We start from the raw sequence: 14,804 nt of genomic DNA, 5'->3' as shown, positions 1-14,804 counted from the left end.
GTGTGTGTGTGTGTGTGTGTGTGTGTGTGTGTGTGTGTGTGTGTGTGAGAGACAGAGAGAGAGAGAGAGAGAGAGAGAGAGCGGGAACAAACACTCTAGGGGTGGCTTGTCAAACACATGTATCTCGAGGTGCAATAAGTTGTAACCATGACACCTAGAGTGACAGATTGCAATCCTTCAGCTTTGACCTCAGCTGTCCCCTTCACACCTCAGAAATAACAAAAAGCTGTTTATCGTGATCTCCGATCAGATGTTGTTCTCTATATGTGAATTTTAAACTGCAGCAAAACAGACTCCTGGTTGAGCTGTGTTTAATTTTGGTACTTCCTGTAAACGGTTGACGCCAGCCTGCGCCGCAGCTCGAGTGTGCAGAGTAGCATTTGAAGAAGGGAGTTGAAATGAACCCTGGCTGCAGTGTCTTCAGCTGATATTATAGTTGAGCCAATGTGTCCGTATTGAATTCAACTGTCCTAAAAGCTACAGAATAGAATGATTTGAGTCACAGTTCTTGCTTCATTAGCTTAATTAGCCAATGATTTTACTTTCGAAGCGCTTAAGGACTGGCCTCTGCCACTCATGATCATAGCCATCTAGCAGATAATTGATTGGACTGCAGCCATCTCCACAGGGCGGCAATACACAGATGTCTGATTAACTGTCACCAAGATGAAGTCCGTGTCATCTTGACCAAAGTGTGTATTAATGTCTCTCTAAAGCTCAGTCTCTTTTTTTAATTCATCTGTACAGAAACACTGATGTACTTCCTGCTGGGTTATTTACTAAAGTGTGTGTATGTGTGCTGTGTGTGTGCGTGTGTGTGTCTGTGTGTGTGTGTGTGTGTGCGTTTTGTGTGTGTGTGTGTGAGGTCTCATTCATCTATCTCCACATGCACCCACTCAATCTCACAAAGGGCCAGCCATGAGAATGAGAGAGCAGGAAAACTGAAGAGGCAGCTGCCTCTTCGCTAATGTGAAATTGACACTGGAACTAAGAGGGTCCAATACAAAACACACACGTGCATCCATATGCATGGCTCGTGCAAAGGAAGTCATACAGCATGTCTCGTAGAGTCTCAAGTCGTACTCTCAGTGTGACAGACAAATGTTACTTATGTAGAACCTTGCACATGCAAAGTTGTATGCAGCAAAACATACAATAACACACAAAGTCTAGGTTGTTAACATCAACTCGTACATGCTCACACATGCCAGCAGAGGCACAAACACATACACACTCCAGCAGTCACACACACACACTGTTTTTCTCTCACCGCTAGCGGTCGTTTACTCTTCAGATTGTTCAAATTGAGCTTTTGAGACTTTTCATTTCCAAACAACAAAAACCTCGCTCTCAAATTAAACAAAGATCAGCGAGGGAAATTGCCCAGGAAGACATCTGCGACTCATTTTCCCCTGGAGTATATGATTAGGAAATTCATTTATGTCTAACGTATAATTCCTGCCCGTCTTTCAAGTGGGAACGTCCACACAGTGCCCTGTGTTCTACCCCTTGGAAGAAGGAAGGAAAAGTAAGGGGAAAAACAGCCTGTGGGATTGGGTTAGAAACAAAGACTATGTTACTTGCAAGAATGCTCCACTCTGTTTTTTTTTTATGATCTGCTGTGATTTCGCCCCACCGGTTTTTGAGCAGGAAATGGGTGCTGCACTCGGTCCTCCGTATTTAGGGGACTGATCCGGTGGAAACCCCAAGGCAGGGTCTTTGTCTGGAAGAACCACACATGTGTTTAGCTCTGATGGCCAAATGATGGGTCCCATCCCTCTGTGGTCTTGCTACCCGTAATTAGATGTTTTTACACGATTCACTGGCTGTTGCAGGACACATGTTGCCTTAATTGACAGTGACAGAGGTGGAGGGTGAGGTCCTCTCAAGTGGGTGCCTTCATTGTATGACTGCCAAGCAAACAGTGGTGATCATCAAAGCAAAAAACAGCACGCTTGTTTGACTATCTGCCTTGCCAGTGTGCACCACTTTCATAAAACATCATTTGCAACTCTGTTCAGAATGGTGAGCTAATAAAATGTGTACCACAGGAAGTAGAGATGAGACAGGAACAGTGAAAAGGAGCTCAAGGTGTAGTTCTTCATTAGGCTACACTGTCATTAACAGCAGGCTTTCCAAGATTCATTCAACTTCAGAAGCAGGTTTGATAATAACATATAGATTCAAGAATATTAAATGTTTCTCCCCCACCTTTCTTTGCTCTCTCAGGAAATGGATATGGGAACCATCGCAACTCACCAGGTCTGCTGGTTTCTCCAGGTGGCATGAACAAGAACATGCAGGCTAAGTCTCCCCCGCCCATGAATTTAGGCATGAACAACCGCAAACCTGACCTACGTGTGCTCATCCCCCCTGGCGTCAAGAACAACATGCCCTCCATCGTGAGTAATCTTTCCATCCCTCTTTCCATTTCCCCACTGTATGTCTTCCTATCTATTGTGTGTGGGGGGGGGGGGGTCTTTTGGGTGTGTTTGCTGTTGTTGATTTCCTTTCATGTCCCCTCTGCTGCTTTCATCTCTTCATATCAGACTTGGGTTGATGAGATCATGTTTGAGATACRCTTGGACTTTTGGTTTTTCATGTTCTTTGGCCCAAGTCTGATATACTGTCAGATATATTTCCTCTGCTGTGTCTGTATACGTAAGCGGACGCTTATACAATAGGCCCGAATATGTCTCCTGTCTTTCTAATAAGGTGTGTATAGTTACAATAGTTCTTAGCATCCTCTTTTCACTTTAGTTCAGTCAGTTGGCTCAATCCTACAGCTGCTCCATCCCTAGATCAGCACTTAACCACCACTTCTATATTCTCACTCGCACTCACTAATTTAAATTTATTACCCTCCCCTATTAATGCCGTCAGTCTGAGGATGTCGATCTGCTATTGGTAAGTCAGACTGCCACTCAGATTTAGAAATCTGAAACTTGAAAGCTTTTCTAATAAGAAACTGGTTAAAATAATGTTCTTGGGAGCATAATGTGCCTTGTAGTACTGAGCGCGTTGCAGTCACCTCAGTCTGATGTCTGGATTTGCATTCAGTTTTATCCTTCACTACTGACATTATTACATCAAAATACAGCGTTTCTGGGAAAAGCCGTCTCGACTCCAGAGTAACTTTAACCTTTATTGTTGCTGAGTCTGCTGAAGGTGCCAATGTCACCTCTGAGGACGTTTTGTGAGGGCACATAGTGCCATCCAGTGGTGCGTCAGAGTAAAAGCAGCCTGGCCTCTTTTCTGCCTTAGCCGTTTTGTCTCCTTCCTTCCGTCCTTTCATCTTTTCACCTGCATCAAGAGTCTCGCGTCGCACACGTATAGCTCACAACTTGTATTATTCAGAATTCAGAAATGAAGGGCAACAAAAGAGTTCTCTTTCATTTCGCATCAAACCTCCATTATTTCCTGCCCCTCTGCTACGGTAAAGTGTCTCTCCCTTTGCCGTCGCTACCCTGCGTTGCCTTGGAGACCGATGGTGTTACTATAGCGACAGCGGGCCCTCGGAAAAGGGTGGTAAATGATAGGGTTGGCAGGGTTCAGCCGTGCGGCATGTCAAGTGATTAATTTCCCCAGAAGTTGGCATCACATTCATTCTCTCAGCATCTGTTGAGCGAAAGAAAGAAATTAAAGAAAATTAAAGAAAAAAAAGTTTCTTGGTTCATTGCAGTTTTTTGTTTGTTTTTTGTCTGTGAGTTCTCAAGCCTCTTCCATCTCTCTTGCTCTGTGTGTCTTCCTTTCCTCTGTCACAGAACCAGAGAATAAACAACTCTCAGTCTGCTCAGTCATTGGCCACCCCAGTGGTATCAGTAGCAACCCCCACTCTTCCGGGACAGGGCATGGGCGGTTACCCGTCTGCCATCTCTACTTCTTATGGTACCGGTACGTACTGTGTGATCTTTATACATTCAATTAGTGTAGTCTAGTATAGTTTCAGTTCCCCTGTACTATACCCAAACAACCCAAAGAATCAAGTTTTGTTTTAGAAGTTGTGTAAAAATGGTTTGACCCATTTCAGGTACATGTGTTGTTTTTGAACCCAACCTGCACATACTTCCCAAATGTAAATATAATACATCGGTCCAACTGCAGAGGGTGCTATTGTCACACCAACAAACACACAACTCATTCATGTAACATCACAGCAGCCTTTATCAGAGCTGCCTTCTCTTAGCAACTGTACTTTGACGTCTTTGAACAACCTATAATCCTCCTCCTGCTCTTCCTTTCTTTCCTTCCTTTCAGAGTATTCCCTGAATAGTGCAGACCTGTCCTCCCTGTCTGGCTTCAACAGCGGCAGCTCCCTTCACCTCGGCTCAATGAGCGGGTGGCAACAGCAACACCTTCAGAACATGCAGCATTCAGCCCTCGGCCAGCTAGGGTGAGTGCATTGAACTTAATTTGAGGTGTTGTGCTGTTGTGAAATGCATGATGTAACACATAAATCACAAGAGATTATTTTTTGATACGCCGAGAGTCCTTCACTGTTTTCAACTTTCACTCGCAAGGTCGAACATAAATATCACAACTCCTTGTTTTCTTCAATATGAGTGTGTGTGTGTGTTTGTGTGTGTATGCATGCTTGCATGCATGTTTGGTTGTGACAGACTGCCTTTAAAATCACTTTGTTTCTTGCTCTGTAACTCTGTAACCCCTTTGCGTTTCCTTTCCTTCCTACAGAAATTGCTCTAGCTCTCACTTATGTCAGGGTTCAAATCTCTCCCTGCCCTCTGCTCAAAGCCTGCACATCAAGTCCGAACCTGTTTCTCCTCCTAGAGATCGCACCAGCAGCACGGGGGGCTACGGTGGGGTACCAACTCCCCAGAACCCCTCGTCCCGCCAGGACTCGGGACGCTCCCCCGTTGATAGCCTGAGCAGTTGTAGCAGCTCCCATGAGGGCAGCGACCGTGATGAGCACAGGAATGAGTTCCACTCACCTCTGGGACTTGCCCGGCCCACCCTGGACGAGCGCGAGAGTCCCTCCATCAAACGGGTGCGCCTGTCAGAAGGATGGGCGACATGATAGCTCTGTCCTCTCCCCGGCAGTACCCCGAGTTACCCCGAGCCCCCGACAACGCAGCATTACGATGCCCCCCCAAGTCAGATCCTCTTCCTCCTCTCACCTGATATCACGAGTCACTCAACCACCCAACCCCAAGGCCTCTCTCCTTTTATCTTGTTAACGCCGAAGGAAATAAAAGGGACAGCCCTTTTCTAAAATATGTTTGTAATTTCTTTTCCTTTTTTATTTTCTTTTTGCTGAGTGTGTGTGCTATACATATTGACATTATATAAACCAGTGGGGTGTTGTAATGGGGGTTTGGGAGGGTGGGTGTGGGTTGGGATGGCATCTGGGGGTATTTCTGTTGGGGAACTATGCATAAATTGTATTGTGTGTGGATAAAAAGAATCACGTATGCATATATATTTACACGTGTGTGTATGTGTACATATATGCATATCAACAAATAAACAAAAAAAATAGTCAGGTACTCTGTTTCATAAAACGTACTTACACTTTGCCTCAGCGATATATATCAGTGACTAGAGACAAAAAAAAAAGACAAAAAAAACATGAACATGAGAGTGAGTGTGTCCAATGGAAAACACCTTAGCACTTGAGTTGGACAAACAATACATGTGTACAGTGTCGGTTTCATTGCTATATACCTTCTCTGCAGTTCTCCCTTGCAAAAATGTGTGTTAACATTAGATGATGTCATGTTGCAGGTTCAACGTATTTATGTAAATAGAGGGTCGAGGGGGGAAGGGCAGGGGTCAAAAGTTGCCAGACATTACAAGATTTATTTACTCACTAAATGAAAAAGCTATTATGCAACATTTGAAGAATTGTACAGGTAAACAGGCAGACCCAATGCTAGACACGTGGAACCTTTGATGATCTTAGCGCTCCCCTTAAACCAACGGAGCCGAACGAGGACCAGCCTTTGATCTAAGAGCTGCGTTCCTGTAATCAAGAAATCTCTGGATCTAGTATTAATATTCAGTATTAATAAACAAAAAAAAGGAAAAATAAAAAACAATTGTACGATACACTTGCTTATATTTTCATATGAAAGGAATACAATGCAAAGCATTTTTGTGGCTTTTTGTAGTTTCTATAAGCCAGAATGTGTTTTTTGATAGCTTTGCTAATAAGAGACGGATAGTTCGCCCAGAGGGGAATTGACAGGTCGTCGCTGCCCTAAGCCATTAAAGACAGACTGAGATCCAATGCTTTGCTGAACTGTTTTATCTTTGTAGAGGTTTGTTTTTAAACGTGTATTTCTAATTATATATAATAATGGTAATATTAAGATTCTTTAAAAAAAAAAATCTGTGAAATTAACATGCTTGTGTATAGCTTTCTAATATATAAATATATATACTAATTTTTGTTGGTTTCTTAGTGGAGTTTCTATGTGCAGTTGCACATGTTGTCTGGTTTGTTTAATTTGAGCCCTGAACAGTGCTGTTCAGGCGTGTATTTAGTCTAACCTTCAAAAACCAGCTGGAAAGCATTGCCGGGGTTTGTGTGACGGAGGGAAAGACAGGCCTGAATGAACACAACCTGTTAGTGGAAAATGTCATGAGGCTGGAACTGGGGATGACACAAGAAATAAAAGTTGACACATGATGTACATGATTGTCATACTGATGAGGAAATATGACTGACCCTCCATCCATGTCTAGATGCATTTGAATGCATCAGATATTTCATTCTTAGCCTTAATTATCTAATTTCATAATGTTAATCTCGTAAAACATGTTATTGACAATAGCGATGTTCAGTTCAATTTCAAATCTTAGCTTGTGTTCCAGATGTTGCACCAGCCCTGATCCAATCAATAACATTTTTTTTATTTTGAATCATATTTATGTAATGTAATTTTATGAGTGCATTGTGATTAATTACCCCCGATCATTTGCAAACCTAATTTGATTCGGAGTCGTCCTGTGACTCCTCATGTTCCACTCTTCAGAACAGGGTTCCACATCATTTACCAGATGTCACACGACAGTTCAGCATCAGATACACAAGGACAAATTGATCATGCTGGTATGAAAGAAGCACAATTGTTTATTTTAAATAAATAGCTGTTTTGATTTACTCTTTTTTAAACAATGAAACTAGCCACATATCTCTCTGCCTCCCACTCCCGTATCTGCTGTCACTTAAGTGTTATAATATTTCTATGTGCATATTTCATGCAGGTTCACTATGTTGTTACTGTATACAGTCTGTGTAGTCAAACAGGGGCAGAGCCTCTATAATGGTGTTCTTCTCTCTTTTTTTTAATTCAATACAAAAAGGTTGGGAAAAAAAATAAACATGATGTTTCAGGCAGCAAAACGTGTGGAGAAACCAAAGCCAGTGGCATTTCTGTGTTGTAAACTCAACTTTATTTTCACATTCATTTATGGTTTTTGCAAGCATTGAAACAAGACAATAAAAGAATTTGCTCAAATGTACAATTGGTTTCACATTTCAATTTCAGTCAGTCAAATGTAGCTTTAGATGTCAATACCAACCTGTTTTGTTGCTCATTTGTCTCCCTGTGCATTGAAAAGATTATATTCAAAAAACACATTTTGTATTTACAATTTGTTATTTGCTCTGAATCGGCAAAATCATTCAGGCCTGATCATGTGAAACACATGCTTGCTGTCCACTTGATCAAAGCCGACCACAAGCTAATTATCACGCTACTTGCTCACTGATTGAAATAATGCCAACATGTCCTCACGGTTGATTACAGTGCTGTAGTTTTGACAATAATTTGAACCAAAGACAACAAAGAAAACTTGTCTTTATATCTTTTTTTTCTGTTTGTTAAATTTATCATCACCTGTTGACCAGTTGTTCTTTGTCATTATCATAATGGACTAAATGTTGGTACCTCAAAATTTACCTAAGCAGTACCTCAGCTGATGTTTTGAGAAGTCACTTGCAGTGAAAAGAGGAGACTATACACCTGTACAGCCATGTGTAATAACCATGTAATACCATTGATTAAGGTTCCTACATTCACATGGGATTCTTTGTTGCTCCACCGTGTTTGTGGTTTATTTAAGTTGTATTCAAAAGCTGAAAAGGACATTTCTTTCAAAAGAGTAATATGTTAAAATGCTTAAAAAGTCAGTTGGTAGTATCAAATGTAGCTTGTATAAACCTGAAAATGGTGGAGGTTTGGAACTAATGTTTTCTGGAACGCAAGAGCGGCTTTCAGCGGCATAAGCTGGCCTTTGTCGCCACTTGAGACTAAGATGGTATTAAATAAAATCCACATCTCTGTAACTCAAGGCACTTGATTCAGCTTTATGTAGTGAAAACGTATGAGGATGAAATAAAAGTCTCTTCTGATGGAGGGGAAGGCTTTTTGTATTTTGCAGAGATTTCAGTAAAGTTACTGGCTTTCTTAGTTATCCTGATGTGACTTGTTGTGATTTCATTGTGTTTGACTTTTTTCTGTTTGCATCTCGAAGCGGTGGCTCTACTTTCTGTGCAGAAGAAAAAAAACTCAACATGAAAATATTTAATGAATGAATATCAGGGTATGGTGCCATGTAGCAGCTTCCCTTTAAGTCAAGACATTGTGTGACATTGAAATAATGACAACGGCCTCATTTTCATTTAAAAAATATGGCTTTCTGACACAAGTATTTATACTGAAGACATTTATTTGACATTTAAAGCCAAGGTTTATCGCACTTGTTGCGTCATCATCTTCTCAGTGATACATTATGCCATAGACAATACAAATGTACCTTACAGTCACAGGGAAAAACATGTACATAAACAATGCAAACAGTGATCTGCTTATCAAAGAGATGTGGAAACATTCAAATGATCTAGGCTTGCTCAGGACTATAGTACATTCCAAAAGAAGGGGAAGGAGAAAGAGAAGAATAAGAGGAAGAAGTTCAGTTAAATAATTTCCTTTTCTTTCTTCCTTTTTCCGTGTTACCCTGTAACAATCGTTGGCGACTGTCTGACGCACATAACCTGCAGTGGAGCTGTTAAGAACTGCGTATTAAATAATAATGACAGTGGATGATGCATGTTTGGCTTCTGAAAATGCAATACTTAGTAAGAACAGATACGCATTTACAAAGAGATGATGGTGTGATTAAACGACGGCGTCAAGACGCAAACACTTACACAATTTAGACACATTTGATCCCAGCTGGGGGTTTGACGCTTCTTTGAGATCTTTCTTTTCTGCATGGCTCGTATTTTGATATTTTAATTTACCTACAGATCAAGTGTTTATTTTTCTTTATAATTTATAGCGAGTTAAGATACAAACAATCAAGCAATAATGTCAAAACGTCTAATCAAATTCGTTCGTGAGTTTTTCGCACTTTTTCTGTATTCACAATGTAGCCTATCTCTGTAGCAACTTATTTTATATAGCTAGTATACTATCTATGATTTTTATAGAGTTATTGGTTTTTTTCGTTAGCGTCTAGGATAATACTGTTTGAAAGAACAGGCTCGCGCCATTATAAGATGCAGTTCATATCAAATCTTTATCTCGTTAGGCTGACTCCTCAGAAGACAACCCGAGCTTGAAGTGACGATACGTTAATCTTTTAAATCATTTCAGGTTTGGACACATATTTTATAAACTCGGGCAGCCCTGTGTTCTCTTTAAAAGAATCAGTCCTATCAATACATCAAATCATTTCAATAGAAACACTTTCACTGTTTCTAATTATAATTGTAAAAAATGCTTATGGTACCATGTATATGTCTATCTATATATATAGATAGATATTATAGATATGATTATATAGATTTTCATCACGCAAAATGAATGAAAATAAAAAAAATGAAAGTGTGTGTTACAACCTTGCATCAAACAAGCGGATGAAACATTAATTGGATCTTTTTTTCTTTCTTAAATTTCACATGTAATGTAACTACAAACACGTTCCTTTTTCAGCACAAGTGTGCACAAAATCGAAGATAACGAAATTCTAACGCCAGTGAAATCCTTTCGCAGTCTACTGAAGGCTGCAACCGAGAAATAATTTGATTAAAAATCATACTATGATTTACGTTACTCAATTGGTGGTTTATATGCCAATATAATAACGGTATATGTTACTTGCTGCATTACTGCAATAAATGTACACATACGACGATGTTCCTGCAGTATATGAATTCTAAACTGTCTTGCAAGTCATTCGCAGGTTTGAATTAGGCCGCACTCCAAGACGTCCTTCCACTGCTTTATTACATTAAGCTTCTAGTGAATTTGAAGGGGTAATTCCAGAAGCCTGTGGTGAAGAAGGTTGATAAAGTCAGTGGAGGCACCATATCATGTATTATCTGTCCGAAATAATCGATTTTGACAACAGTTCTCACAGTTTCTCAAAAGGCCAGGCTGATGCAAAACGTGTCACCGTTTGAACTGTTTGCTTCAATGTGATCAAGGCAAATAAAAAACAAGAATAAGGCCAAAGAATATGAAAGGAAAAAGCACATTTCAGGTTCAATCTAAATACCATTACAAAAAAATCATGACAACATATCTATATTAACTAATAGCCAATAAAAATATAAATGAGTACGCCTGAATAATGTTTTAACTCTGCAGAAACCTAAACTGTAACAGCATGAATAGGTCCAGTTTAGTGCCGTTTGCAGACACCAGTCAGGTGTGACATATTATCTGACTGGGCTGTGGCAATTCAACAAAAAGGGAACTGTATTTAAAGAATGTGCACGTGCATCCACTGTGTATGTAATTATACCTGCATTCATTAGGGTGGGGTGGCGGTGGCAGCAGGTGTACGTGTAGCCAGCCTACTTCAGTGTGCGTCCAGGCTGGCCACATTTCCATCATCAACATTCTCCAGAATCACCACTAGATGTCACCATTTAATCGTCTTACCCCCCCCCCCATTCCACCCCCACCCCGAACAAAAAAAACCTCTCACCCTCCTCATCCTCATCTCCTTGCTGTAGATCGAAGATCGAACAGACAGACCTGTGTGCTCTCCACAAACTGCTTCAAGAACGAATGTTTTTCTTGTGAGAGTATAAGTGTAAGATATATATTCCTCCCTGACCGTTGAAATCTACACTTTATTGTTTAAGATTCGAATTTGAAAAGAAGTTGAAAATAAGTAAAATATGAATAATAATAATAATAATAATAATAACAACAATAACAATAATAATACATGATAATAATAAAAATACTCTTATACGTATATATATATATATATATAATAAACATGTGAGCTATAGACTTGTGTTTGTCCATAACTAAAAGCGAAAAACTGCACGGTACACGAGACACTTCAAACCTTTAAAACTACAGTTAAGCTATTGAAAAAACAGCATGGGTTATTTAACTTGGAGGTGTTTCATACACCAATTTCCAAACAGTGTTTCCAGGCTCGCATGTTTCTGTTACAAACTGCATCACAATGCATCATAACGCTGATGTCATGTATTTTAATTATGTTTTTCTGTCTCACAGGTGATTTCTGGAGAGAAATGTGCGCACACTTATTTAGCTTGCCTCGTTTTAAATGAAATATTTGCCAAATTATTGCCTCACATTACAGCTCCATATGAGAGCATTATAATATACAATTAAAATACGGAAATTTGTCGTATTTGTTTGTCCCCTGTTTTATCTTATTTGTTTGGAATCTAGAAGCCTGTTGTATTTCTTTGACTCGAACACGCGGCCTGGTAGCTGCACTGTCACAAAACGCCGTTATGGGCTATTAAATGCAGCCAAATCGTTTAATCCACAGGAACACGGAGAATACCCGGTGTCCATAAATTGTGTCTCTCCTATCCATGATTCAAATGAGGACCACTGCGCAGCGCACTGCTCTCCTGTCTAACTCCCATTAAAGACTCTGGAGCTGTCTATGGTCAAGAGAAATATAGTGGTATTAAAAAAATAAAGGTGAGTAAAGACCTCGTGAGACTTGGCCTGCTAATGTTGACTCACTTCTTTCCCAGAAAGAAGTGAATGGTGTTAACGAACTGAACTCTTTTTTTAAATGAGATGACACCCACCAATCGAAAGAATTAGAGGTTGGCCTAGATTAGTTGAATTAACAACCACCTCCTCATACACACTTTCCCGTTCCGTTTCTATGAACTCATTAAAATAAATGTACCTGTATTTTATTGGACAAATTATACTTTAATTTTATAAAAAAGTGTGAAACACTAGACACTCTTCACACTTAATGAGCTTGGTTATTTTCATTTTGAAGGTAAACGCATGGTGTGTGTGTGTGTGTGTGTGTGTGTGTGTGTGTGTGTGTGTGTGTGTGTGTGTGTACCCTTCATAAGGTGGTGATAAAAAACGTGGGTGATACAACAGAGGATGGCTAGTCAAGCTCCCATCGAGCAACCTATCAGTAAAGTACTATTCTAATATTTCACAACAAGCAATGAGTGAATATGACTTTAGAGTGAGGAGCCCATTATAGGTTGTACTGGACTCCTGTGGCTTTGAATATCTTTACGTGAGCCAGCTCGACCACTGGTGTTGAGCCACGAGCAGTTTAAGAGCAAGGTTCAATGAGAGGGGAGTAGCCTATCGGGACTGCATCCTTTTTAGCTGATGCCATTAAGTTCGCAAAACGTCCCACCAACTTGAAAGAAACGTCGCACGTAGCCAAGAATCGAGTTACAGCAGTTGGACAGTTGGATTTTTTTAATTGGAGGTAAGTTGTAACGTTTGATTTAGGACAAACTTTCTCTGTGGAGATCACACAAACGCAGTGAGTGCGACTCAAACGGGGAAACAATACATATAGAGAAACTTGAATATAAATGTCTGTCTTCTATATTATATTGTGTCGTAATAGTAGATATATTTCTCTAAGCGCAGTGCACTTGCATGCGCACGCTCGTCCCTGCCACTGTGCGCGTGCACGGACACGGAAGAGACAGCCTGAGCAATTGTCGCCTAAATGTCAGCGCTGCGTCACTGGATTTCTTACAAACTGGGCAGGAGACTTTTTGGTTATTAGTTTTCGCACAGCCCGTGTCATTCTCCTATTATGAGCCAGCCGTCTCCATCTTAAAGTATCACCTCCTCGGTATTATCTCTGAATCTCCTCTATTGTTTGCCCAGCAGATAGCTCTTTGTTCATGCATGCATGCTGCATATGAGTATTCAAAGCCTTTCGAATTGCATCATTCAGATTAAAGAATAACTTTAGAAGACCACAATGGCGCTGACATCGTGTCACTGCATCCAACGTCTCATTAGCCTACAATTTGAATTTCAAGTCTGACATTTTAGGTACTAAATTGAATCGCTATAAGCGGATAAACAAGGACTTTACATCGATCTTAAGACAAAAGCATGAAACATAAACACTGAACGATAAGTGTGCAATGCGAATCGAACAACTGAATAATCATCAATATTAAAAATAATACGCACACCAGAGCCAACGGCGTCGGAGTATTGAGAATGGCGGAGCTGGTCGTCTCATTACGCATGGGCGGTTTTCCACGCAGGAGCCACGGTTTCCCTTCTCTTCATCTCTCCCGTCTGTCCCGTTCACATTAACGAAGCCTCTTGGAAAAACAAACAAGGCTATGTTGGCTTTCAAAACAGCAAACAAAAACCCAAGAACTGGCTGAGGGGAAATTACTCCGACTGCGGCCAGGCGGACTATGTAGTAAACGGGATTTGCATATTTTGATGCGCTAATTGCCTTGATGTATTTAAATATGGCTGCACGTAGCTGATATGCTTGTCTACGTCATTGAACGTGCCTCGCTGTTAAACTAAAACGTGAATCCGGCTGAATCTAATGGTTACGCCTGCAATTAGGCAAAGGGAGGGGGGGGTAATATGAGAGAGGATGCTTTGCGTTCCCAGTCTGCTGTCCTTTCAGTCACATGATGATTATCTGACATTGTTATTTTTATCTGAGACATTCTGAAAAAGAACAGAAAAATAGCTACAAATCAAAAAAAATGTGACCGGGGAAAATAACAGATAATGTGCAGCCCAAAGCTTTTGCGCCAAAGACAGAGATAAGTGATATTATTGCACAGTAAAGCGCTCCTACACGTTTTTCAAAAACAGTCAAGCATTATAACTTATTCACTAAATAAATAAAAGTATGTCATCAAGAATTATCGGAAGACGAGGTTGGCTTCTGACAGGTCACCTCGTTCAACTTTTTTTTGTGTGAAATATTTCTCTTATCTTTCTTTTGCCTTCTCTCCCAAGGCTGTGTGTGTGTGTGTGTGTGTGTGTGTGTGTGTGTGTGTGTGTGTGTGTGTGTGTGTGTGTGTGTGTGTGTGTGTGTGTGTATGTATGTGTCCACTTTTGGAGGGGACACGCGCGCTTGTGTCTTATAATATCACTTCTTATTAGGCCACTGGGAGCAAGGTTAAATTCATAACTTATACTGTACACACAGATCCAATCAAAACAATTTAAAGAAGTTTAAAGCGCGGTGTTTTCCCTTTTCTTTTTATTATAGACCTCATTCTATACTTAGTTTGGGAATTGCATGTAGCAAATCATTTCCCCTCTGTCTGGAAACCGGTAAATGCGTTCCGTTTGTCAAAGCGTGTTAGCGAAGCGCCTGCAGCAAATTCATTACCACCCAACTGCGAGGCTCACTTCGTAACCTGGTCAGGGAAAAGGAGGGAGAGGTCCACGCCAGACCGCGAACAATGCTGCCTCAGTTCGTGCGTGCAACAAAAGAACCGAGGGAACTTGTTTGAATTTCAGAGCACGTCCTCTCCTCACACAGAAGGATGGACTTTACCCCCC

At 40.6% G+C, this 14,804-nt stretch overlaps 1 protein-coding gene across 6 annotated transcripts in view; it reads left to right on the top strand.

The window, feature by feature from the left end:
• Positions 1-7,481, top strand: part of mef2cb (myocyte enhancer factor 2cb) — a 69,504-nt gene extending 62,023 nt beyond the window's left edge. For all 6 annotated transcript variants that reach the window (XM_031849220.1, XM_031849223.1, XM_031849222.1 and 3 more), the window contains 4 exons: positions 2,230-2,402; positions 3,765-3,894; positions 4,258-4,393; positions 4,693-7,481. In XM_031849220.1, coding sequence (XP_031705080.1) covers positions 2,230-2,402; positions 3,765-3,894; positions 4,258-4,393; positions 4,693-5,035 — 782 coding nt within the window. In that variant the 3' untranslated portion in view covers positions 5,036-7,481. The remainder of the gene's footprint in view (positions 1-2,229; positions 2,403-3,764; positions 3,895-4,257; positions 4,394-4,692) is intronic.
• Positions 7,482-14,804: the final 7,323 nt, after the last annotated feature.

The sequence above is a fragment of the Anarrhichthys ocellatus genome, unplaced genomic scaffold (genome assembly GCF_004355925.1).
Source record: "Anarrhichthys ocellatus isolate YVR2014 unplaced genomic scaffold, GSC_Weel_1.0 scaffold9, whole genome shotgun sequence".
Lineage (NCBI taxonomy): Eukaryota > Metazoa > Chordata > Actinopteri > Perciformes > Anarhichadidae > Anarrhichthys > Anarrhichthys ocellatus.
This window is presented reverse-complemented; position numbering and strand designations above follow the sequence as displayed.